The 26,237-nt window shown below is 49.2% G+C and overlaps 2 protein-coding genes across 2 annotated transcripts in view; one reads left to right on the top strand and one right to left on the bottom strand.

The window, feature by feature from the left end:
* pi4kaa (phosphatidylinositol 4-kinase, catalytic, alpha a) overlaps positions 1-16,335 on the top strand; it is a gene marked incomplete at its 5' end in the record, with an annotated part of 23,730 nt that extends 7,395 nt beyond the window's left edge. The window contains 35 exons of the mRNA XM_084442405.1: positions 76-184; positions 287-423; positions 511-644; positions 792-874; positions 1,009-1,079; positions 1,213-1,337; positions 1,578-1,659; positions 1,748-1,831; positions 2,545-2,634; positions 2,986-3,105; positions 3,642-3,734; positions 3,854-4,010; positions 4,324-4,451; positions 4,594-4,752; positions 4,984-5,135; positions 5,432-5,539; positions 6,129-6,256; positions 7,997-8,152; positions 8,261-8,340; positions 8,565-8,764; positions 9,124-9,211; positions 9,460-9,627; positions 9,716-9,769; positions 9,970-10,090; positions 10,797-10,926; positions 11,062-11,132; positions 11,250-11,322; positions 11,464-11,644; positions 11,792-11,896; positions 12,938-13,063; positions 13,224-13,344; positions 13,503-13,662; positions 13,959-14,048; positions 14,135-14,218; positions 14,412-16,335. Of these exons, the coding sequence (XP_084298531.1) occupies positions 76-184; positions 287-423; positions 511-644; positions 792-874; positions 1,009-1,079; positions 1,213-1,337; positions 1,578-1,659; positions 1,748-1,831; positions 2,545-2,634; positions 2,986-3,105; positions 3,642-3,734; positions 3,854-4,010; positions 4,324-4,451; positions 4,594-4,752; positions 4,984-5,135; positions 5,432-5,539; positions 6,129-6,256; positions 7,997-8,152; positions 8,261-8,340; positions 8,565-8,764; positions 9,124-9,211; positions 9,460-9,627; positions 9,716-9,769; positions 9,970-10,090; positions 10,797-10,926; positions 11,062-11,132; positions 11,250-11,322; positions 11,464-11,644; positions 11,792-11,896; positions 12,938-13,063; positions 13,224-13,344; positions 13,503-13,662; positions 13,959-14,048; positions 14,135-14,218; positions 14,412-14,463 (4,020 nt within the window). The 3' untranslated portion in view covers positions 14,464-16,335. The remainder of the gene's footprint in view (positions 1-75; positions 185-286; positions 424-510; positions 645-791; positions 875-1,008; positions 1,080-1,212; positions 1,338-1,577; positions 1,660-1,747; positions 1,832-2,544; positions 2,635-2,985; positions 3,106-3,641; positions 3,735-3,853; positions 4,011-4,323; positions 4,452-4,593; positions 4,753-4,983; positions 5,136-5,431; positions 5,540-6,128; positions 6,257-7,996; positions 8,153-8,260; positions 8,341-8,564; positions 8,765-9,123; positions 9,212-9,459; positions 9,628-9,715; positions 9,770-9,969; positions 10,091-10,796; positions 10,927-11,061; positions 11,133-11,249; positions 11,323-11,463; positions 11,645-11,791; positions 11,897-12,937; positions 13,064-13,223; positions 13,345-13,502; positions 13,663-13,958; positions 14,049-14,134; positions 14,219-14,411) is intronic.
* Positions 16,336-24,063: 7,728 nt separating this feature from the next.
* Positions 24,064-25,919, bottom strand: hic2 (hypermethylated in cancer 2; the record flags this gene model as incomplete). The annotated part of the gene is made up of 2 exons (XM_084442578.1): positions 24,064-25,596; positions 25,701-25,919. The coding sequence occupies 2 exons, from the start codon at positions 25,917-25,919 to the stop codon at positions 24,064-24,066; spliced, it is 1,752 nt and encodes a 583-aa protein (XP_084298704.1).
* Positions 25,920-26,237: the final 318 nt, after the last annotated feature.

The following is a 26,237-nucleotide window of genomic DNA, read 5'->3' as shown; positions in this document are numbered from 1 at the left end:
TTCAGATACGGCCGTTTTCATTTGTAGCCTGAATTCCCTCGCCCCCTCCCCCCCCCTCCCCATGTCCCTTTGCAGCTGACCAAGCGGCTCCCCCCCATCAAGGAGGCCAAACCCCGCCTGCAGAAGCTGTTCAGAGACTTCTGGCTCTACTCTGTGGTGATGGGCTTCGCCGTGGAGGGTTCAGGTGGGTGTGGTAAGCAGTTACGATCAGGTGGGTTCTGGTAAGCGTTAACGGCGGCGTTCAGCGCGGTGGTTCACGTTTCCGTTCTCGTGCGCTTGCGTGCAGGCCTCTGGCCGGAGGAGTGGTACGAGGGCGTGTGTGAGATCGCCACCAAGTCTCCCCTGCTCACCTTCCCCAGCGGAGAACCGCTACGGTCCGAACTACAGTACAACTCTGCCCTGAAGAACGACACCGTCACTCCGGTACGGACACACACACACGCACGCACGCGCACACACACACACACACTATCGCAGCTGGGGATCCACGGTTTCTGTGGCTATTTCCAGGCTGAGCTGAATGAGCTGCGGAGCACCATCATCAACCTGCTGGACCCCGCGCCCGACGTGGCCGCCCTCATCAACAAACTGGACTTCGCCATGTCCACCTACCTGCTGTCGGTGTACAGGCTGGAGTACATGAGGTGAGGACAGACAGACAGACACACACACATCACACACACACACACACACACACACACACACACACACCCTGACACCCCTGCAGGCCGAGCAAACATCCTCTGTTTTCTCATCCGCGTTCCATCCTCTCCTGTCTCTCCGTCGTCCAGGATGCTGCATTCTCTGGACTCGGACCGTTTCCAGGTCATGTTCCGCTACTTCGAGGACCGAGCCATACAGAAGGACAAGTCCGGTACGGCGGCGGCGGTGGCGCCCGCGGGCTCGTCACGGCTCTGTGTGAATTCACTGGACGTGGCAGATAAGCATCGCAGCTACAGAGGGAACAAACCACGGCATAGAAAAAAACACCCTTTTCTTTGTCCGCAGGTATGATGCAGTGTGTGATCGGGGTCGGGGACAAGGTCTTCGAGGTCTTCCTGCTGATGATGGCTGAGAAGGTAACTTAAGGGGCTGGCGTCCGTCTGGGGGAATATCACACACACACACACACACACACACGAACGGAGGAGGCTGCTGTACGTTACGCCGGCGCTCGTGCGCTCAGTCCCCGCCGTCTCGTCCCCCTCACAGCCTAAGACTAAAGGTCACGAGGAGGAGTTGGAGAGGCACGCCCAGTTCCTATTGGTCAACTTCAACCACATCCACAAGAGGATCCGCAGAGTGGCAGACAAATACCTGTCTGGCCTGGCTGAAACGTGAGAGAGCTCTGGCGCCGCGCGCACACGCACACACACACACACACACACACACACACACACACACACACACACACACACACACACACACACACACACACACACACACACACACACACACACACACACACACACACACACACACACACACACACACACACACACACACACACGTTAGACACATGTTACTGACCGGCGTGAGGTGAACGTGATCGCTGTGTCCTCTCTCTCCCTGACCAGTTTTCCCCACCTGCTGTGGAGCGGCCGTGTGCTGAAGACCATGCTGGACATCCTGCAGACCCTCTCGCTCTCTCTCAGCGCCGTAAGTGCAGCACACACACCGAACGCCAGTGAGGTTCTCGCATCCATCACGACCGTCTAACGCCGCGTTGCCGCCGCTGTGTTCTCAGGACATCCATAAGGACCAGCCCTACTACGACATCCCAGACACGCCTTACAGGGTCACCGTCCCCGACACCTACGAGGCCAGAGAGGTAGGGGGAGAGACCGCTCCTGCAACGTCGGGTCTCTCTAAAACAGTGGTTCTTAACCTTGTTGGAGGTACTGAACCCCACCAGTTTCATATGCGCATTCACCGAACCCTTCTTAATTGGAAAAATAAAATATGATTTTTTCAAATTCAAAACATAGGTATATATTTTACTGGTGCACAAAATGAACCGTGCATCAACATCACTGTGTTCAAAGAACAAAACCATCAAAACATGATTTTCACACAAAAACAAAAACATAATAATGATTATTTACTGCAAATCAGTGTGACTTCTGCTGTTGCCTTTCAGAGACCAGTTCAGAAATGCGCAGCTTCACCTTGGCAAGTGCCACTCTCATGTCATTTTCGCAACAAAGTCTGTTCCTTTCACAATCACACGACGTACCATCACGACAGTCACAAGTCGACTACTGAGCGCACCAAATTCCCTGCAGCACAGATAGGCCAAGCGGTGTAGCGTGATCACCTGCAGCCAATGATGGCCAAGCGGGGCGTGTCATCACGAATCATGAGTCGGGTGTGTGTCTTGACCTCCGCCGAACCCCTGAGACAGACTCACCGAACCCCTGGGGTTCGATCGAACCCAGGTTAAGAACCACTGCTCTAAAAGCTTCGTCTCTAGCGTGTCGCATTAGGGAGACGCGGCGAACGAGTAGGAGCTCCTCATTGGTTTATCTCTGTGCCGGGCTGTAGAGCATCGTGAAGGACTTCGCTGCTCGCTGCGGAGAGATCCTGAAGGAGGCTATGAAATGGGCGCCGTCTGTCACCAAGTCCCACCTACAGGTGAGCGGTTTTTCCACTCCAAAATTCGCTTTATTGGCCATGTATGGTACACACATACTAGGAATTTAACTAAGGTTAAGGCATATGCTGTTGCAGACGACATAGGTGAAATTGATTTTAAAAACCCTCGTTTAAACATGATTATTTGCACCTGACGTCATTCACACAATTACTCTTTGCCGATCACCCGCAATAAGTAAATGAACAACACAGAGTAAATCAGGCCTTGCGTGTTTTCACTCCTTACACAGACTCACTTGCTTCCAGATGCAGTCAGTTGCACTGTCTCTGAAAGGCCTGTAGGGGGTGCTAATGTTGATGTATCCGGCCACACCGGCTGCTTTTCTGCAGGAGTATCTGAACAAGCATCAGAACTGGGTGTCGGGCCTGTCGCAGCACACGGGCCTGGCCATGGCCACAGAGAGCATTCTGCACTTCGCTGGCTACAACAGACACAGCACCACTCTGGGGGTAGGTCACGGTCACGCGCTCCCACAAACATGGAGTCATAGTCCATACGCACGAAGAAAGTGGCTGTGATATAGGTCAGCTATCTTTCATTGGAAGTGCTATATTTGTAACTGTATACTATGTTTGTAACTTACAGCCTAGTGCTTCAAGATGTAAGATTCAAGAGCAGTTTATTGCCATGTATATGGTTTACACATACTAGGAATCTGTTTAGGTCGAAGGTGCGTACACTGATCGAGACGACATTAGACAGGGTGCAGGACAGGACAGTGCAAATACACAATATATCATAACCAAAAAAAGAAGAAGTGCAAATACAAAATACACAATATATACAAGAGAGTGTGGTAAGCGTACATATAGTGTGTGTACAGAGTGTGTGTGATGTTTTATTTATACAATGTGTGTGCCTATCCTCAGCCATTTTAGCTGCACAGTATGGTTAAATCATCCATTCCTCCATCTATCCATCCATCCTCCACCCGCTCCTCTCCTCTAATCCACTCCCCTGCCCCCCCCCACCCCCACCCCCCCAGACCACTCAGCTGACAGAGAGGCCCTCCTGTGTGAAGAAAGACTACTCCAACTTCATGGCCTCTCTCAACCTCAGAAATCGCTACGCTGGCGAGGTACGGATGCCTGCAGGGCCATAGATACAGCTTATAGCTCTGTCAGTCACACTGCTCATTTTGGGAGCACACGGTTGCGAGTGTGTCCCCTCAGCTGTCCTTCCTGACCTCCTCCCCAGGTGGCAGGCATGATCCACTTCTCGAAGGCGATGCGAAGCCAGTCGGACCTCAGCAAACTGATGGTCAGAGAGATGGGAGAGGCGCTGGAAAGCGGACAGCCTGAGGCCTTCACTGAGGCCATGTTCAAACTCGCCGCTCTGCTCATCAGCTCCAAAGGTGTGTGTGTCGGGGGGGGGGGGGCTTTGTGGGATTGGACAGAGTCCAGTCTTAACCTAGCCCGACTTAATCAAGCCTGAAGTACCCAACTCAACACCTACTGCACAGGATAATGTTGAATTATTCCTCCTCCCTCTCTCCTTCCCTCCGTTCCAATCTCTTTCTCTCTATTTAACTATGTGGTAATGTTTTTAACCTGGCTGTTGTCTCCCTGCCACCCCCACCGCCACCACCATCTTCTCTATCTCTCTCTCTCTCTTTCTCTCTCTCTCCCTCTATCTCTCCCTCTCTCTCCCTCTCTCTCTCCCTGTAGAATGTGATCCTCAGCTGCTGCACCACCTGTGCTGGTCTCCTATCAAGATGTTCACAGAGCACGGCATGGAGACGGCCATCGCCTGCTGGGAGTGGCTGCTGGCAGCTCGAACCGGAGTGGAAGTACCAGTATGTACCTGTGTGTGTGTTTGGGGGAGGGGGGGTTAAGAGTGTGTGCACGACGTGATGTGTGTACTGTATATATGTGTGTTTTGCAGCTCATTGTCTACGTGTGTATTTGTGCCTAATGCCTCTCCCCCTCCATCCACAGTTCATGCGAGAGATGGCGGGCGCGTGGCAGATGACGGTGGAGCTGAAGATGGGCTTGTTCTCAGACGCCAAGGTGGAGGCCGACCCCCTGGCAGCCTCCGAGGAGAGCCAGCCGGCGCCCTGTCCTCCAGAGGTTACCCCTCACTACATCTGGATGGAGGTGAGAGAGAATACTGTAGTACCAGCGTGCATGCGTGTGTGGTTGTGCGTGTGTGTGTGGCCCTGGTCAAGCCTGAAGTACACGACTCAACACCTACTGCACAGGATCATGTTGAATTATTCCTCCTCCCTCTCTCCTTCCCTCCGTCCCAATCTCGCTCTCTCTCCCCCTCTCTCTCTCTCTCTCACCTCATCTCTCTGTCTTCACCCCTCCTTCCCTCTCTCTCCGCAGTTCTTGATCCAGAGGTTTGAGATCGCCAAGTACTCCAGCGCCGACCAGGTGGAGATCTTCTGCAGCCTGTTACAGCGCTCGCTCTCCCTCAACGTGGGAGGAAACAAGAGCAGCCTCAACCGCCACGTAGCCGCCATCGGACCCCGCTTCAGGTCGCCACATGGGCGGGCGCACGCACACACACACATACACACACACACACACACACACACACACACACACACACACACACACCTGTTAGTTCTAAATCACAATGATTCAAGCTGACTTCAGGTACCCTAGCAGCGCTGCAGTAGGCAGCCAGACAGACAGATCACAGATGTGTGGTGACTGTGTCTGTGTGTGTGTGGTGACTGTGTTTGTGTGTGTGTGGTGACTGTGTGTGTGTGTGTGTGTGGTGACTGTGTTTGTGTGTGTGTGGTGACTGGTGCGCTGTGTTTGTGCTCAGGCTGCTGACTCTGGGTCTGGCTCTGCTGCACTCTGACGTGGTCACCAAGGCCACCATCAGGAATGTGCTCCGAGAGAAGATCTACTCCACCGCCTTCGACTACTTCAGGTACGCACACACACACACACACACACACACACACACACACACACACACACACACACACACACACACACACACACACACACACACACACACACACACAGGGTGCCCACGGGTGCTGGAAATCCTTGAAAATGCTTGAATTTCAATGTGGCGTTTTCAAGGTTTGAAAAGTACTTGAATTTTATATAAAGTACTGGAAACTCATTGAAACTGTAATCAACAGGTCATCTCCCTTCAATCACAGAGTTTTGATTGGTCGGGAGTTCCCACCTATTTTTCAAATCACTCCCATTGCTGCTGCGCCCTGTCACTCATTTTTAAAACCACTCTCATTGGTGCTACGACCTGTCACTCAATTTTGACCCCTAGTTTCACCCTCAGAAAACCAGCTGGGTCGGCGAAGTGGCAAAGACTCTATTATGTATCATGCAGCGTATTATGTATTATGTATTCCGCATCTCCATACATACACCATACAGTGTCCAGTCCCTCCCCGGGGATCGATCAATAGTACACTACTACTAGTATACTAGTACTCAAGTACACTACTACTACTATACTAAACTCCCTGCGTCCCTCTCCCCGTCCCCAGCGCGGCCCCTAAGTTCCCCACCCAGGGGGACAAGCGTCTGCGCGAGGACATCAGCATCATGGTTCGCTTCTACGCCTGCATCCTGTCAGACAAGAAGTACCTGGCGGCGTGCCAGCTGGTCCCACCTGGTGAGCTTGGCGCCATCCCCGCCCCGAGCACCCTCTCTGCCGGGATATTCGGATCGCTTATTGTGTCCAGCACTTCCCCGATATCGATCTTAAGTAAGCCTACAGCGCTGGAGCACCGACTACACTGCCCAGCGCATGTTTTACACAGGTCAAATCCACTGCTGGACACCCCCACCGTGCTGAGGACAGATGGGTGGACAGATAGATAGATACAGTAGATGGATCAATGGTCTGTCTTATCTGTTTGTCTGTCTGTCTATCGATCTGTCTCTGTCTGCCTGTCTTTCTATCTATCTATCTGTCTATCTGTCTATCTGTCTCTCTATCTATCTATCTATCTATCTATCTATCTATCTATCTATCTATCTATCTATCTATCTATCTATCTATCTATCTATCTGTCTCTCTATCTGTCTCTCTATCTGTCTCTCTATCTATCTATCTATCTATCTATCTATCTATCTATCTATCTATCTATCTATCTAGATCTTGTTTTCTCTATCTTTTTCTCTTTCTTTCTCTCTTTCTTTCTCTCTCTCTCTGTCTCCATCCCCTCTTCTCCACCCCCCTCTCATAATTTCCAGCCGTGAGGTGAAGTGCAGATTTGTCACCTGTGTTAAAATGCATGACTGATTGATGACCTTATTCTCATCACGTCGACCCACCCCTTCAGCTCGATTTGTCAATTTGTCCAAACAAAAAGGAAAAAACAAATTGAGAAATGGACGCCCACCCCCCCCCCCCCCCAACCACCCAGATAGTCCTCTCCGCTCCACTCCTGACAACCTGAGAGAAAACAAAATGGTCTCCCACTCACAAACATCGGATTGTCCTCCTGTCATGAGTGTGCTGTAGCTCAACGGGGATGGAGGACCGAAATCTGACCCCCTCACCAGCGGTTCTGGGTATCTCCTCCTACGCACCACCATTGGGTTTCTCTCCTCCCAAATGCATGGTCATCTCAGATGCACACAGGACTAACCTCTAAGGCTCATCTCGCTCTCCAGATAAACCCCTCCCTCACCATCGAATGCTCAGACAAACAAACAAAAAACTCATCTTGACATATCTCTTTCCTCCCGTTCAGACCTCATGTGGATGTATGGTATTTTTTATGCTGAAACATGTGAGACATGGAGAGGGGAAATAGAGAGAGCAGTGGAGAGAGAGAGAGCAGTGAAGAGAGAGCAGGAGAGCAGTGAAGAGAGAGAGAGAGAGCAGTGAAGAGAGAGAGCAGTGAAGAGAGAGAGCAGTGAAGAGAGAGAGAGCAGTGAAGAGAGAGAGAACAGTGGAGAGCGAGAGCAGAGCAGTGAAGAGAGAGAGAGCAATAAATTGACAGGTGAGGTTAGGAGAGGATGATGCAGTAGACACACACTCTCTCTCTCACACACACACACACACACACACACACACACACACACACACCTACATACACGCACACACACACTTAGTTACACATTCACACACATACACACTTTGGATCTTAGAGGACCGAGAGACAGCGGAAGATGGGGATAGATTAGTAGAGGACGGAGAAACATCACGAAAGGAGAAAGGAACAGTTATGCTGGAAAAAGCAGTAGTCAGTGATGGATGGATGGATAAAGTGAGTGATCAGAGAGAGAGAGAGAAAGGGAGCATGAGACAGAGAGAGTGAGAAAGAGAGAGAGAGAGAGAGAAAGAAAGTCTGTGGGTGTACAAGCCTACTGACCGTGTGTGTGTGTGTGCGTGTGTGTGTAGATAACCAGGATCCATCGTTGAACAGTCTGTCAGTGATGACGGCTACTGATCCCAGAAACAACATTGACAGCAGCACGCGCTCCCAGCAGAGTGGACAGGGATGGATCAACACCTACCCACTGTCCAGTGGCATGTCCACAACATCCAAGAAATCAGGTACACACACACACAGAGTTACACTTACATATGCACACACACACAGTTACACTTAGGCATTCACATACACACAAACACACTCTCACCTGTTCTCTCACCTGCTCTCAGGCATGTCCAAGAAGAGCAACAGAGGAACTCAGCTCCATAAGTATTACATGAAGCGCAGGACCCTGCTGCTAGCTCTACTGGTGAGACCACTCTGACAACCGTCTGCTCTGCTGAGACACCTGGCACCGATCCTGGTTCCCTCTGGCCTCCTCCCTGGGTCCTTACCTCCTATTTCTAAGAGATTTCTCCTTTTTTTCTTCTACCCTTTCTCTCCAAACCCTCTCACTACACCCACACCCCCCCTCCCTCTCCCTCTCTCTTCATCCTCTCTCTCTCTCCTCCTTTCTCCCTGTCCCGACTCCAGGCCAGTGAGATCGAGCGGTTGACCACGTGGTACAACCCCCTGTCCACCCAGGAGCTGGCCATCGCTACCGAGCAGTCGGTGGAGACCAGCATCGCCAACTGGCGGTCCAAGTACATCAGCCTGACGGAGAAACAGTGGAAGGACAACGTCAACCTTGCCTGGAGCATAGCGCCTTACCTGGCTTTGCAGCTGCCCGCTAGGTACGTAGGTATAGGTATAGGTATAGGTACTGCATTTTTAACGCACTCCCCATCCAGTTGTTACACTGGCCCGGAGCGCCATTCAAACACCAATGGTGGCAGCTGCCATGCAAGGCGCTTGCCTGCTCATTGGGAGCAATTTTGGGGTTCAGTGTCTTGTCCAAGGACACTTCGACAGGTAGTTGGGAGAAGCCGGGATTCGAACCACCGACCCTACGATCACTGAACGACCCGCTCTACCTCCTGAGCTATACCGCCGCCGCACGTACACACACACACACACACACACACACACCTACAGGTGCTGGCACACATGCGCAGCGCTACAGTGGGCTCTCTCCTCACGTCTGTGTGGTCAGGTTTAAGAACGATGCCATCGTGTCGGAGGTGACCAGGCTGGTGCGGCTGGACCCTGGAGCGGTCAGCGACATCCCTGAGGCGGTCAAGGTGAGGCACTGCTGCTCCGCTGGGCCAGACCTCCTCGACCACAGTCTCACGAAAGCCATTACCCTTATTTATCAAGGGTCAATACATCAGCTGTGACATTTCGCCGCTGTAACCCAGCATCGATTGTGTGTGTGTGTGTGTGTGTGTGTGTGTGTGTGTGTGTGTGTGTGTGTGTGTGTGTGTGTGTGTGTGTGTGTGTGTGTGTGTGTGTGTGTGTGTGTGTGTGTGTGTGTGTGTGTGTTCCTCAGTTTCTGGTCACATGGCACACCATCGATGCCGACTCTCCAGAGCTGAGCCACATCCTGTGCTGGGCCCCCGCCGACCCCCCCACCGGCCTGTCCTACTTCAGCAGCATGTACCCCCCACACCCCCTCACCGCTCAGTACGGGGTTAAAGTGCTGCGCTCCTTCCCCCCGGTAAGACACACACACACACGCACACCAGCACACACACAGTCTCATCCCGTATCATCAGTAACCTAAGCGTTGTGGTTGTTCTCCCCAGGACGCCATCCTGTTCTACATTCCTCAGATTGTTCAGGCTCTGCGCTATGACAAGGTGACCACCGGGCGCGTCCCAGCCAGCGCTACAGCTGGCCTGACACACTTTGATTTGAAAGGGAACTATCTCTTTAAATACTAGCTTATGCTCTTGACTGTTTGCTGCACCATCACATTTGTGTGTAGACAATCGTCTATGGACAGGATCGATGTGTTTTGATATGATGTCATTGTGATGTGCTGTGACGTGATTGGCAGATGGGCTACGTGAGGGAGTACATCCTCTGGGCGGCCCAGAAGTCTCAGCTGCTCGCTCACCAGTTCATCTGGAACATGATGACCAACATCTACCTGGACGAGGAGGCGCACCACAAAGACCGTGAGTGTCTCTCACACACACACACACACACACACACACACACACACACACTCCTCTCTGCTTAATCAGTGTTGCCCTACCTGAGCAGCAGAACGCTGCTGCTCGAGTCCTCAATAAGACTAAGAAAGTGGATCACATCACTCCAGTTTTTAGGTCTTTACACTGGCTTCCTGTCTGTCAAAGAATTGACTTTAAAATTCTGCTGTTGGTTTATAAAGCACTGAATGATTTAGAGACAAAATATATTTCCGATCTGCTGCTAGGTTATGAACCATCCAGACCTCTCAGGTCGTCTGGCACAGGCCTGCTTTCTGTCCCCAGAGTTAAAACAAAACATGGAGAAGCAGCGTTCAGTTTTTATGCTCCACATATCTGGAGCAATCTTCCAGAAAACAGCAGGTCTGCTGCGACTCTCAGTTCTTTTAAATCAAGACTGAAGACTTATCTTTTTGCCGCTGCTTTTTATTTTTTATTATTTCATTATTAATTCATACACTGCACTCTAACTTTTATTCTTGTATTTTATTTTCCCCGCATTTTGTTTTAAATGTCCTTTTTTTTTGCATTTCGTTTTGTATGACCCTTTATGTGTTTCTTGCACTTTGTCTTGATGCTTTTAATAGTCATGTAAAGCACCTTTAACTGCCCTGTCGCTGACATGTGTACACATACGCTTGCCTTGCCTTGCCCACCCCGTCCTCTGTAGCGGACATCGGGGACCTGCTGGAGACGATGGTGGAGGAGATCACAGGCTCTCTGTCTGGTCCCGCCAAGGACTTCTACGGGAGGGAGTTTGACTTCTTCGGCAAGATCACCAACGTGTCGGCCATCATAAAGTAAGAGAATCGTCTCCCTGGATGTCCTCTGGATGTCCTCTGGATGTCCTCTGGATGTCCTCTGGATGTCCTCTGGATGTCCTCTGGTTGGTGAGCGCGGGGCTGGAGGTTCTGACGGTCCGGTTTGTTTCTCAGGCCCGTCCCCAAGGGAGATGAGAGGAAGAGGGCGTGTCTCAAGGCCCTGTCTGATATCAAGGTCCAGCCAGGTACAACAACACCGACTCTCACAGTAGTAACGGCATGTGCTTGTTTAGTTATCTGTCTTTTTACCTCCAAGTGTCGACTGATGGTTGCTCTCTGTCTCCCTCCTGTGGTCACTCCAGGCTGCTACCTACCCAGTAACCCAGAAGCCATTGTTCTGGACATAGACTACAAGTCAGGAACACCCATGCAGAGGTAGCGCCTGGTTCTCTGAATGACAGAGAGTTACATCCTATTGATAGATATCTTCAATCTATTTCAGAGTCTGACTAAACCTTGAGGAGCGTGTGTATTATGGGCCGTATACCATGTGTGTGTTTGTTTCGACCTCCCCAGTGCTGCCAAGGCTCCCTACCTTGCCAAGTTCAAGGTGAAACGCTGCGGAGTGAGCGAGCTGGAGAAGGAGGGGCTGCGCTGCCCCTCGGACTCCATGGAGGAAGGGGAGGAGAGCTCGGACGGGGCACGGCGGATCTGCTGGCAGGCGGCCATCTTCAAAGTGGGCGACGACTGCAGACAGGTAGGAAGTAACCCCCCCCACCCCCCCCCCCCCCCTCTCTGTCTCTCTGACCCATGGATACAGCACTACACTAAGCTTATTTAGATAGAAGCAGCCATTTCAGCACTATCTGACGTAACCACTCTCTCCCATCACCCTCCTCCCCAGGACATGCTGGCACTGCAGATCATCGGTCTGTTCAAGAACATCTTCCAGCTGGTTGGACTGGACTTGTTTGTGTTTCCCTACCGAGTGGTGGCTACAGCTCCTGGGGTGAGAGAGCAGCCAGCACCCCCCATCCCCCCCTCCACACACACGCACACACACCTTTCACCTACCTTAGGGCCTGTGTCCACATAGCGCTTTTTCCTGAGCGCCTGCGCCCTTTTTCAATTGTTTTCAATGAGGAGAGAGCGCTGGCGGCCGCCTGGAGAAAGGTGCTGCACCCGGCGTCTTATTTTCGAGCGCTTTGGCTTTTTTTTGGCGGCCGCTCCAAGCGCTCGGAAGTTGAAAACATCTCAACTTCTCAGAAAGGCGCTGGTAAAGTCACCGCCGCTCTTTTCAGGCAAGTGCGACGGCAAGCCGGTGGTTCGTGATAAATAAATAATAGGTTGGATAACGATAGGATAATAAGTAATATAGAAATATAGTAATAGTAATAAAAGATGGCTAATAAAAGGCAAAGAAACAATCATATACAACGGCGGTTGATGATGCTGAAGATATATTGTCATAGATACAAAATAACCAGTCCGAGTGCAGCAGGAAAGAGGCGCTGCAGGGCGCCGGGACGTAGCTCTCCCCAACGGTTTTCTAACAGAAAAAGGCGCTATGTGGACACGGGGCCTCAGAGGTGTGTGTCCACCAGCAAGCTGTTTACAATGGATAATGAGTTCTAGGGCGCCATGGAGATGAGAGCTGTGTTCAAAGAGCTTTTTAGCACTGTAGCGCCATGAGCTCTAGGCTTTTTTTTTCAGTTTAAAAAAGTTGAACTTTTTGGGCTTGAGCGCAGAATGTAAAAGGCTATTCTGATCACGAGGACGGTCAGTTCTTAACCAAACCGCAGAGACAGTGAACGTTAGCACTAGCTAACATTAGCCAGCTATCTTAACTTGGCTAGTTAATCTGCAGTCTGCAAAAACACGACACTCGTTGCTAACATAGTTCCCAATATCGGTAGCCTAGCCAGCTCTAAACTACACAGCTGTAAGCATGGAGCTGTTCAGCTACATACAGCTTGCCGGTGAACACGCACCCTAACACCACTTATTAACTTCTGAATAGCGAACGTCACTGCTCTCTGTCTGTCCCCAGTGCGGCGTGATCGAGTGCATCCCAGACTGCAAGTCTCGGGACCAGCTGGGCAGACAGACAGACTTTGGGATGTACGACTACTTCCGCAACCAGTATGGAGACGAGTCCACTCTGGCCTTCCAGAAGGTGAGGCGGTCCCTGACCCCAGTCCTACAGAAGGAGATGAAATAGTGAAGTGGCAAAAACGTTTTACTAACCTTAAATGGTTGTATTCCTCCCTACTTACTTCTATCTCTCTCTCTCTCTCTCTCTCTCTCTGTCGTTCTCTCTCTCTCCCTCCTCCTAGGCACGGTATAACTTCATCCGCAGCATGGCGGCCTACAGCCTGCTGCTCTTCCTGCTGCAGATCAAAGACAGACACAACGGCAACATCATGCTGGACAGCAAGGGACACCTCATCCACATAGGTAGAAAAGCACGCCAGCGTCATCCGTTCACCTGCGTGCTGCAGATCAGACGGTGGACCTCATCCGTGTATTCACCTGCAGTGCAGAGGGTCCGACCTCATCCACGAAGGCGTGGGATCGTTTCCGCTGTGCTTATGTGTGTGTGTTTGCGTCCTCAGACTTTGGCTTCATGTTTGAGAGTTCCCCGGGAGGAAACCTGGGCTGGGAGCCGGACATCAAGCTGACCGACGAGATGGTGATGATCATGGGAGGCAAGATGGAGGCCACGCCCTTCAAATGGTTCATGGAGATGTGTGTCCGAGGATACCTGGCTGTCAGGTGAGGGGTGCTTAGTGACGTGCTGCTTCAGTGAGTGAGTGAGTGAGTGAGTGAGTGAGTGAGTGAGTGAGTGAGTGAGTGAGTGAGTGAGTGAGTGAGTGAGTGAGTGAGTGAGTGAGTGAGTGAGTGAGTGAGTGAGTGAGTGAGTGAGTGAGTGAGTGAGTGAGTGAGTGAGTGAGTGAGTGAGTGAGTGAGTGAGTGAGTGTGTGTTACTGTTATGGTTCTGTCACCATTCTTGTGTCCTCTCTTGATCTGTCCTTCATCTCCATCTCCCTCGTCTTCCTCCCCTCTCCCAGGCCCTACATGGACGCAGTCGTTTCCTTGGTAACACTGATGTTGGACACCGGGCTGCCGTGTTTCAGAGGCCAGACCATCAAGCTGCTGAAGTGAGTGGTACGCCGGAGCAGTTAGCATGTCAGCGTGTGAGAGGAAGCGCCATGTTCTGATATACGACGGTTTGTTTGGCTCCCAGGCAGCGGTTCAACCCCAGTATGAGTGAGAAGGAGGCCGCCGCGTTCATCATCAAAATCATCCAGAGCTGCTTCCTCAGCAGCAGGTAACACCGGCCCCGTTCCATTTCTGAGCCCCGCACTTCCGACTAGTCCCATCGGACTTTTTAAAGGCCACACTTGCAGAATTGTTTACACACTGCCTTAACTGCCCTGAGGAAATGACAGTTAGAAAACTCTCTTTGTAGTGTAATGACCGTTTACGCCCTGCTAACTGTTGTTTGTTTTGTTTTCCGACAGGAGCAAAACCTACGACATGCTTCAGTATTATCAGAACCAGATTCCCTACTGAAAAGCCGGTTCTCCTGCTCTCCCTGCTAACTCTCCCTTTAATGTGACCATCGCCCAGTTCTGGAGAGCCATCGGGGACACAGGCGTTCATTCAGCTACCTATTACAGCTCCTAAGGGGCTGGGATCCTACGAACATGGAACAGTTGAAGATACCTTATTTAAAACCGGGGGAAAAGGAGAAATTACGATATGGGAGAGTGTTTGCTGTGTTCTTCGGTTCTGCTCGTCTTTAGCGTCTGAAGGAAGACGGCGCCGACTCCTTTCAGACCTACACCTCCCCCACCCCCCCCCACCCCCGTGGTGACAACTAGAATAGCTTTAATTTGAAAATTATTGGTAGATTAAAATCAAACACAGCAATAATCAAGCAAATAAAAGTAAATTAAGTCAGCATATCACAAAAAATGTGACCATACATTTAGCGGTCGTCACATAATCAAGGCTGAGAGCTTGTGGCTAAAGGAAAGCCTGAACTCTGTAGCCGTTTAGAAGAGAGTGGAGCCTCTGCTGTAGTTTTGGTTAAAGCAGGGGCCATTAGTATTGTAGGTCAATCTAGTATGTTAGCTTTTACCATGATATGCACTTTATAGATCATAGTATTTCACTGGGCTGGCCTGATTCTGATCATAGGCTGTTATAGTGACAAAATCAATCACCTACTAGCTTGGAAACCTGTGACCGTGTGACTCAATAAGGGTCTGGGACCAAACAGTATAGATTGTGACTGGAGCTTTCTAGATCAGACTGTGGTGACTGATAGTCCCATGTGAAGCACCACAGTCACAACGCTGTTGCACGTCCAAATAACCTGTGAAAAAAGCCTTCAAGCTAGTTCCCATTTTCCATACATTCTGTGACAGACATCGTATGTTTAAATGTTACAGCTGTTATGAGAGACTAATCACTAACCCATTCTCAGTGTGTCGTAGCTAAGACCTGCTCCAGTCAAATCAGTCACACACCCAGCAATTCAGTCATATGTATGGATCACAAACAGAATTCAGGATCAAACAGAATTCAGGATCTCTACATGTATCACATACTTTATATCAGGTCAGTCTTGAATCAATCATACTTTGTACAGTACTAATACAATTAACTAATAAGATGAAAGTATATATGTACTTAGGAAGTGACTGAGTAATGTTCATCCTGGTGTGCCGCTCACCTGTGTCAGGTCACAGGTTATCAGGATTAGGAGTGGTAGGTTACAGAATGGCATGGCCATCCACCAGTCTTCTGCATGTCTTTTCACCAGACCTGCATTTGAACCCTCCTAAGGGGGGTGGCTTCCTGGCAAACCGTGTTCGTAAGTGATTATATACATGTTTGGGTGTACAATTCCTTTTCTGCACAAAGGAAGGGTTTCTTTACCTACACCCTTTAATTAAGCCTACACTTGAACTTTGGGTTTAGTTCAATGTTGTTGATACCCAAGAAGCCATTTCTCTGGGCAGTGGCACAAACAGCTGTGGAGATGCCGTGAGAACTACAACCCTCCAGTGATATGCAAGATATCCCTGTCTTAATGTGTGCTGTGTTAGGTTGCTGTAACATCCTCCTTCAGAATTCAGTGTAAAATGATTCTATGTTGTTAACTTTACTGATCTATAAAGATAATTTATCTTACATCTGTCTTTACATGTATGATTAGATTGTAAGTATCCAGTTTGTTCTTTTAATGATATTTAAGTACATTTTAAATGTATCTAAGTTAAATATGATTATGTATGTAGTGTATTAAATGTTTGTAATGACAAAAAAAATCTGACCATTTGAGATCTGTTGTAATCTTGACAAATCATGTCCCAAATCTGTTGCTGTAACCTTTTCCTCTAAAAATTAAAATAAAAATGAATTCCTGGTGGATTTGAGCTCTGAAACTGTAAACCAACTCACTTTGGTCATACTTTGCATATGCATTTCTGTGTGTGTGTGTGTGTGTGTGTGTGTGTGTGTGTGTGTGTGTGTGCGCGGTTGACACATTTTAATGAGAATTGAGATAAATGGTACATGTATATGAGGGGCAAAAAAAGCGCTAGTGCTGTAACGGCTTGCTCTTATTGAATGCCTCACGCTGACTGGGATGTACAGTCGGTTTGCTTACTCTATACAAGTGTACTTTTAAGAAAGCGTCTGCTAGGCTGCTATATATGACTAAAATGTAATTCCGTCCCACAGATTAAAACAGTACAGCACATTCTTCATAATTGCCAGATGGACCGGATGGGGATTCAAATCCTGATAACTGAGTCAACATCAGGCCAGGACTCTTCACTGCCATTTTCCCTTGAAACGTCAGAATAGACTGGACAACATCAAGAGGCTTGTGTTTAGCTGTTGTGACACCTGTGCTGAGCACATTGCTACTGATCTGAGGGGGCTTATGGCCATATGCCCTTGTCTACTGCCCTTCTGCATGATCTGGTAGACTTAGTAACACATGCTTCTACGTTTTGGAAGCACGACTGCTAAAAGCTCAGGCCTCCATCTTAACATTTTGCAAATGAATAATGGGAGTCCATTCTTTATGGTCTTCATTAATCAAACATCCCATCTGACATGACTGGGTCTGCATATTAGCCATTTGTATATTAGCATGAAAAGTCGGAGAGCAGCAGCAGATGTCTGCGGTTTTCATCTGGTCCCTCTCTCTCAATCCTTTTGTTGCCCAGTAAGTCCCTTCACCAATCTACCCACCACAAATGCCCAACCCCCTTTGTCCTTTTGTGGGGGACTCAGACCGGGGCACTGGGTACAGAGGAGGGGGGAGTTCAGAGAAGCCAGTCTAGGCCAGCTGTAGGGTTCAAGGGTAAGTTACCCCCCCCCCCCCCCCCTCCACCACCTCTTTGTGCCTACATGTGTAGCTCCCTGTCCAGACCCAAAGTAATATTTATTCACCATAAAAGCAACAAAATGACATTTTGCTAATGGACAAAGGTCCCCCCAAAACAAACCTTTTTTTTTTTTTTTTTTTTTACAAGTAAGGTAGCCCTCTCCAGAGACAAGTTAATTGGCTCCATAGGCAAGCTCCAGCGAGCCCTGCACTGCTCATTTTAGGAGTTTAACCACCCCCTTCTGTATGCAAATGTACTCCTGGAGGACGGTTACAATGAAATGCATCTAATTACATTTCCTTTGCCATATTTGGGCATCATTGTTCTCCGCAGATGTGTCCTCAGACCGGCATCTGTGGGCTGCGGCTTGCCGACGGCTGAATGAAGGGAAGCCGGGAGGGTTAGAATCAAAATGCAGCCTATTGTGCTGAACTCTGACCTTTTCAAGGGTCAACTGGCATGTGACACCACAGGGGGATGGGCTATGGGCCTCACATTATCAACAGCATAAGAGAGCTCAAGTGCCAGCAGGCCCATTAACCCAAGTCACCGAGCCTGTCTGTGCATGTGATATTATGAGCAACCACCTCACCAAACAGCACATGAATTCAGAGGCAGCGACCTGAGAAAGACCACTTCTGTGTGTAATGGTCACATGCAGTAGCATATCTGCACCAGAGCACAAGATGAAAGGGGGACCTCTGAATAGAGAATACACTACAGCTATATGCCTATAGGGTTACATCATGCGGTCTTGTCTCCTAGACCTTCTGAGCTAACTGAGGCAGACAGCAAGATAATGACAAGAGAAATAGCAAGACCACTAAGGGAATTCCTCTTTCAACTTGGGCACAATAGACAATCCTACAGATGGCAGACGTTGCCCCATACCCCATTCTGTCCCCCTCGCCCCCTCCATCTACCCACCCCACCCCGTTGGGACCTGGGGCCCCAGGCTGAACACCTCCCCTCCCCCCATGCACCTCTCCTACACCCAAGCAGTAATCACCAGTGACCAGGAAGACACTGCTCACACACATGCGTCTCCCACCCTTTGGCATGGCGAGTATGTATAGACAAGTGTTTAAGTCCAGATAGGCTGCACTTTCAGATGATGAAGATTTTAAGTTGTAAGATGGAACAGCATCGAACTGTTGCTACCTCTGCATATCTAAACGTAAAAGCAACAAGGCACATAAACAACACAGAATCAAATCTTATTTCCAATGAAGATTTTAATGAAAAGATCAGAGGGCAAACATGTTTTCTGTAACTGTGTACATTAAGCTGTTACATGAAATCGCATGGCACGAGAGCCACAGACAAGCCCGATATCGAGCAGTCCTGAACAGACTACACCAGTACAGACTACACGAATGAGTTGTCAGCAAGCATTGTTCAAGGCTATAGGAAAAAATACCCCCATTAAAGACAAGAAGCAAAGACAGACTTAAAAACGGAATGAGTAAAATGCATATATGTGGTGTGGGGAATAATACAATCATAACACATGATACTCTAATATCAAATAGGCCCAAAAATTGCATTTGGCTTTTCCTTTGGGAAAACTGAAGTCCAGTCCGTCTCAAAGTGGATCAGGATGAGGAAAGAGGTAATGCGTTTCTTCATGAGTTGTGTCTTGCTCCTTGTTAGGAGAATGTCAACCTGTGTCTAACAACAATGAGGTAGTCTGTTCTAAAGTCAGTAATATTGCACAAACTGGACTGATGCATGATCGATCTTGAGGGCAAGATATTCTGAAACTACTGAGAATGGTTAATGCTTTCTTCACAGCCAGTATTTGATTAGGCTTGCGGCATCATTCACTATAATGTACTGTGCTGCAATGGTAGGTGTAAACAGCTTCAGAGGTTTTCCTAAAATGACTACCTTGAACCAGGTTGCTTTGGCAACACCATCTCTTTCAGTGGATAAAATACAATGTATCTGTCATCAGTGGTTATAACAAAAAGGTATCGCATACTAAGGTACTCGTGAGGTGCTGATCACTGGAAGAACTGATCATAAAGAAAAAAGTGTTGTACACTCAGGCCAACAGGCCGAAACGTCAAAATAAAATAACTGCATATGGAGCCAGAGTGCGCAACACTTTTCTTTCTTATGATCTGTCATCAGTGGTCCCACATCGGCGGACATAGGCGTATGCACATTACAGTAAACACGATACTCAAAGAAACACAAGACATACAAGAACCACAAAACATTTGTTTTTCATATATTTGTATTCCACATGCTTTGGGCTTGGTAAGAATCATAGAAAAAGACACATCCGATCAACATTCCTACCGTCTCCAAAGTCACTGTTAGACCTGGATTATGGCTATGTTTTAAAAGGATAGTACACCCAAACTCTTAGTCACCATCTATTGTGTACATTATATGGAGATCAGCAAGGCTAGCCAAGTACGGAGTCACCTTTTCTTCATTGTTTGGACTTGAGGCCTGCAGATATTGTCCAATACATACTGTACACCTGGATCTAAACGACAGGTAAAATATGGACCATGCTCAATTAAAACATCTTTGGTGCATTGAAAACATGTTTGACAAGCTTTGATTTTACAGTGTACTATCCCTTTAATGCTTTGTGCCACCTCTCTCTAAGATGGACCAGCAGTTACATCACCCCTGATATTGCCCATGTAGGGTTATCATCAAGAGAAACAGAGTGAAACTAATAAATACATTCATCAAAAGACAGATATAACAGTGAACACTGCCAATAAGGACAATGAGGAGAGGCCAGTCTAAAGCTCGTTCTAAAAACAGACAGAAAGATATAAATTAGAGCAGAATAACAAGACAATAGTAATAAAAATCCCTGACTTTCAAATGGATTCATATTCCAGATATTGGGTTTGTTTATTTCTAGTTGTAGAACTTGTATGAAACTTTTCTCCACTGTTCTTTTAATGCAAAATATTTGGTTGGTCACAATCAATGATAGAGGTTTTTCCTAAATACAGTTGCTGAAACACCATAGAAAACCATGCCGCTACTTTCTATAGTTTTAACTATACACAAAAACATCTTTGTTTATACAACCAGCGTACCCGCTCCAACTGACCTCTCCTTGCTTGAGGTATGACTGTTAAGAGTTTATGTAAACAATGAAACAAATATTTCATATACACACATTTTTACACCACACGGCCGTCCATCATTCAATATGTGCTTTGGTTTAGAAAATAAACTGTAAATTTGGAACAAGCTCATATCTTTCATACAATGCATGCTGTTACTCAAACATTCAAAAGCTAATCATTAAATCTTAAACATTAAACATCTCTACCTTTAATCAAACAAGTAATTTGAAACATGGTCACCTTCCTCCACCGCTAAAAAATCTTGAGTAGGAAACTAGTGTTTTGCATTAGTCATAGGAAATTCACAATAGTACCATCAGTTTAGCAAAGCTGAGTATTCCCCATCTCAAAGAGGAACTACCGTATCCCTGAAGTCTTGTGGTAGAGGAATTACACAGAACTACACAACGGTCAGAGTTGAAAACTTGACCGCTGCAGTCTTATTCATCTACATTCTAAATGCCTGTATCAAGTCGGCTGTCCGACTTATGTATGCCAGACAAAGGCAACTTCACCCTTCACCCCATGTTAATGCCAATGTTCCTTAATTGAGAGGGAGAGCGGGAGTGTACACACCTGATTGTACACCTGAACGGGAGTTTACAGCCGGTGATCACCAGTCATTAAGAGAGTAATTATTGTTACATTCATTATTCCATCTTAATGCTAATGTTCCTGAATTGAGAGGGATACCGGAAGTGTACATGTTTGGACCTGAACAAGAGTAATTCATTTGTTACATTACTTATTCCACTTGTACTAACTCTTCTACTACTGTAACTCATTTAAACATATGCTATGTGGTGTTCCTTCTATGATACGTGTACTGGGCTGCAGCCGGCTGGTCAGCATGTTTTTGATTACCCTCCGCGACCACGTGACCCCCTCACACTCATAAAAACAGCACAGGAAATGGTTGGATGGGGGTTAGTGGGACACAATGGAGGGCAATGTTTTTCATTGGGGAAAAAGGCTTGATACACGAAGGAGTTAAGGGTGAAGTTGCCTGTGAAAACCGTTCACCAGATCAAATGACATGATGCACATGCCAACAGAAAATGCTCAAACTGTAGGACACTTACAAGTGAGAAACAACTCAAAAGTTCCTCATTAGGAATGACTGTGACGAGTAAAAGATACATTAATTGGACTTAAGATGGGCATTTAGCCTTTGTTTTGGTCTGAGAAAAATACATCAAGTACAGTACTGTAAGACAATTGAGTGGCTGGGTTACCAGAGCATGTTGACAGCTTTGAGTGCACTCATGAATACAGGTGGTTAACTGAGGTGGTTAAGGAACATTTGAAATCAGCGGAACTGGGAGTACATTATGCAAGAGAGAACTTGGTAAAACCACATTTGCCAAGTCAAAAAACTTTGGTCGTCATCGGGACGTTTAAGTTTGTAGTCCCATTGTTGACTTTTCTCTCTTTGGATTTCACTCTCATAAGTTTCTCCACTTCACCTCCACACTATAACATGTACGGAAATCTGTCTGTTCTTAAAGGACGGGTTCGGAATTTCCATTATAAGCCATGTTATAAGGTTATTTACTATCATATACAACTAGGGATATGACGGTATGGATTTTTGCATTACGGTACGGTACAGTACGGTATCTAGTTACACGGTACGGTTTACGGTATTTCACCACCCCAACACATAAAAAAAACAAGTATTTTACTTTGAAGGAACTACAGTGCAACACATGATGGAAAATACACACTATTGTAATTAAGCTCAGTTTATTAATAGCAAGCTTATTTTAAATTTAAATTAACTGTCGCAAGCAACTTGAAATGTGAAGCGTCAGCAGTGCATTATTGTGTAATACCGTAAACGTAATATCGTAAACACAGGGAATGTCACGGTTCTAATACCGTGGACATTTCATATCGCGGTTCACAATGTATGCTTCCGATCGGGTTTTATTGATCATATTAGCACAATATCCACTGATTTGTATTGACAACAAAGCCAGAGATGTTAAGATTATTCCTTGTCCCTTATTTGTTTTGATCAACAAGCACTTCTACCGAACACTATCAATGAAATACCAGCTGCAAAGCAATCCTAGGCTTCTCGATTTGTTATTGTTGTGTAGACTGTGACCCGGAAGCAGCTCCTCTTCTTCTATGGTAGCCTCAACTCAGTCAAGACCTCCCAAAGTTGAAGCAGAAGATTACAAATGTATCTACTGCAAGTGAAAATAGTTCTATGCTATATGATAAATAAAACCTGATCTGAATCATACTTTGTGGCGATTTATTTGTCAGAACATCAACGGACACCAGTGACCACTAAGTGAGTTTCCCGTCTTTGAAAACAGGAGTTTGGTGTTTTTGAGGGATTTTGTTTATGCACCTATGCATTGAGTGCATTAGCGGTGACGGGCTATATCTCGAGAGTGCACCGTTTGACAAAACTTTGATATCGGCCGTTGTATATGATTGTAAATAACCTTTTAACATGGCTTATAATGCTAAATTCCAAACCTGTCCCTTAACAAACCTGACTCAATGTTATATCAAGGCTTCCAAAAGATGGATGTTTTCAAATCACAAACCTAGTACATTGATGCTGTAAGAGCCCAGGACTTGTCATCTGAAGGAGGAATCATGAGGCAGGAGTGTGACAATACCATGCATCTCAAATCAAATTTGTGGTAACATTTGCGGTAACCACAAGCAAGAAAAAATAGTACCACAGTAACACAAGCAGAGAGTGAAAAAAATACCCTCCCTACAACAACCTAATTTGCGTAAGATTATCCAGTTTCACATTCACAGAAACATAATATATTGTTAGATAATCCGACCATTGACTCTAAATTTGGCTTATCTTTAAAGACTTGAGAATAAACTGCAAATATTGACCAAGGAACAACTTTGTATTAAGAACATCCCTGATCCTAATGTGTCTAGGTCTTTTCAACCCAGCAGTAGAGAGGCAGTAACCAAAGTCATAAATGCTGTCCAAATGACAGGCCCGTCTGGGGTACAATGTGCACCTGAGGAATACGGTAAAAGCTGCCACTAGGTTGGTACCCTGTTGCCTAGCAGCCATGGTAGAAAAACCCACGGTGTCAAGACTGAAGTTCAGTTGGATTCACAAAGCTATGATCATCTAGGTGTTGCTGTCTATCAAAAAGCTGTCGGAATGAAAGAGGTCAAGTTCAGTCCCAGGGAGAGCATCTTCTGACGAGAGGAATCTTTGGTTTTACCTGAGGAGAGTTGTCTGGCAGGGCTGTCCACTTGTGTGGGGTTGTCTGGTTCTGGAGGTCAGTTATCTGCAGTCGGGTCAGCTGTGCAGATGAGGTATGTGTGCGGGTGAAGATGATGGCGGGCAGTGAGGTCGGTGAGAGGTCAACGTACTGCGTGACGAGAAGTGGCATGTCTCCTCCGGTCACACGAACCACATGCCCGTGTGCGTGGGCAGACTGCGAGCGAGAGGTCAAGAGGTTGCTCCGTGCGCCTTCACGTGGGCTTCTGAAGGTGAGGTAACGGGAGACCCCCGCCCGGGCGACGCGTGGCCGGGCGGACCTAAGGAACGCGGGTACATTCTCAAAAGCGGAGGTCGTCTCTGGACGCCGGCAGGCGGAGGTCTGAGAAGATGAGGTAATAGGTTGCTAGCGGCGGCGGCGGCGATGGCGTGTCTAGGTGGGCGAGGTGTGCATCTTGAGGTGGCTGATGAGGTTGCGCTGCTGGGTGAACTTACCGCCGCACAGCTGACACTCGTAGGGCTTCTCCCCTGAGTGGACGCGCATGTGCTCCGTCAGCCGGTACTGGCGGGTGAAGCGCATGCCGCATTCCTCGCATGCGAAGGGCTTGAGGCCCAGGTGGCTGCGCATGTGGCGCGTCATGGTTCCCCGCTGGGTGAACAGCTTGCCGCAGATGTTGCAGGGGAACGGCCGGCTCAGCCAGTGGCTCTTCTCGTGCTGCCGCAGGGATCCGGCGTCCTTGTAGCTCTTGCTGCAGACGGTGCAGGCGTGGCGCGGCGGCGGCGAGCCGTCGGCGTCCGGCTCCGCCTTGATCGCCCGCGGCCTCGGATCCTCTGGGTCGTCCTGGTCCTCCTCTTTGGGCGACGCTCCCGCCTCGTCGTCGTCCTCCTCCTCCTCTTCCTCGTCTTTGATGCAGAGCTCGTCCTCGGCGTGCGAGTCCACGTGGGCGTTGAGCTGCTCCGAGCTGGGGAAGCCCTTGCCGCAGGGGATGCACACGTACAGGTTGTCGCCCAGGGCCGGCTCGAAGCCCTGCTGGGGCTGCCGGTAGACGTAGTTGGCTTTCCTCTTCCGGGTCCGTCGCCTGCGCCCCTCGCTCTCGCTCTGCCCGCTCTCCTCGCTCTGCTCCTGGCTGTTCTCGTCGCCGCCTCCCTCTCCGTCGCCCGGCTCCGGGGACACGCTGTCCCCACGGTGGCCCGGCTCCCCTCCGCCCCGCGAGCCCCGTCTTCTCTCCGAGCCGTTGGGCAACGCCCGCCCCGGTTTCTCCGCCCTGGAGCCGTTGGCGCTGGCGGGTCTGGGCCTCTTGGGGGCGGGCCTGTGCTGGACGTCCACGGCGCTCTTTGGATCCTTCCCTGGCTCCGAGGGCTCTTGGCCGGGGTTGGAGTAGGCGGCGCCGGGGTTGGTGGGCGTGTCCTCGAAGGAGGCACTGTTGGTCGTGGAGGGGGAGCCGTGGGGAGAGCCCTGGGGCAGGCTGCTGGGGCTCACCTCTTCCGTGGCCGTACTCCCCGACGGGCTCTTTTTGGACAGGTCCAGCCCCAGGCCGAGCCCCGCCTCCACGCCGTTACTGACCCTGTCCGCCGCGGAGGGGCTCAGGGACACGCAGCGCGAGCTGGAGGTGAACCCCTCCTCCTCGGACAGATCCTCCCTCAGACGGCCCTCCTGTCTCTGGCCGTGGCTCCTCCCGGTCTCCCTGGACCCTGAGTGGTGGTGGTGGTTGTGGGCGACCCTGAGGGGGGTGGAGGACAGGCGCTGGGGGTGAGGGAAGCATCCGTTGGGGGTGGGGGAAGTGGTGGAGGTGGGCACCTTGCCGGAGCCGGACGGGGCCCTGCCGTTGTGTTTGAGTTTCCTGCGACAGAGAGCGGCTAGGTCGGACAGCTGGAGGTAGGAGGCCGCCGTCAGGAGGGCGGAGACACTGTGGTCACTGCTGTGGTCAGAGTTGGCCAGGCGCCCCGTGTAGATGAAGTCTAGCACCTGGAGGGGAGAGAGGAGGGGCCAGGTTAAGTGAATTCTGCAAGTGGGCGTCCAAATATATATCAGAACAGTGACATACGGACTTGGGAGGCGGGGCTTCTTACCTGTCGGAACACAGAGGGTTTCACCATCTCTACGTCGAGGTTGATGAGGTTGTCGTGGAGGACCAGGGATTTGAAGTAACTGCTGCTGGCCGCCAGGATGTTCTTGTGGGCCCGGAAAAGAGCGTTCTCCACCACGATGATGACGTCGCACAGGTAACCTTTGGATCGCTGCTGGTTCATCTGCAGCAACAGCTGCTTGGCATAATTTGGCTGTTCCATCTCACACACTTTGGTATGCACCTGGGGGACAGGAGGAGACAGAGGGGCTGAGCGTCTGTTCTGGGAGCTCAGACCGGTGCAAGAGGAGGACGAGGAGGAGGAGGAGGAGCAGCGAGAGGACAACACTCTGGCATAACGAGGTGAAGGGGAAGGGGTGGGGGTGGTGGGACTCAGACAGACACGTGTGCGCACACACAAACACTGGCTGGCAGACGAGGCTCCAGCAATTTCCCCTAGGGGTATAAAGTGCCCTGCCTACCGACCTACCAGCAGGCCCACACATGCTGCAGAAATTCCTGCAATGCCCAGAGTGACTGA

Source organism: Borostomias antarcticus, assembly GCF_949987555.1.
Source record: "Borostomias antarcticus genome assembly, chromosome: 8".
In the NCBI taxonomy this organism is placed as follows: Eukaryota; Metazoa; Chordata; class Actinopteri; order Stomiiformes; family Stomiidae; genus Borostomias; species Borostomias antarcticus.
The sequence above is the reverse complement of the archived record's forward strand: the minus strand, read 5'-3'. Positions and strand labels throughout refer to the sequence as shown.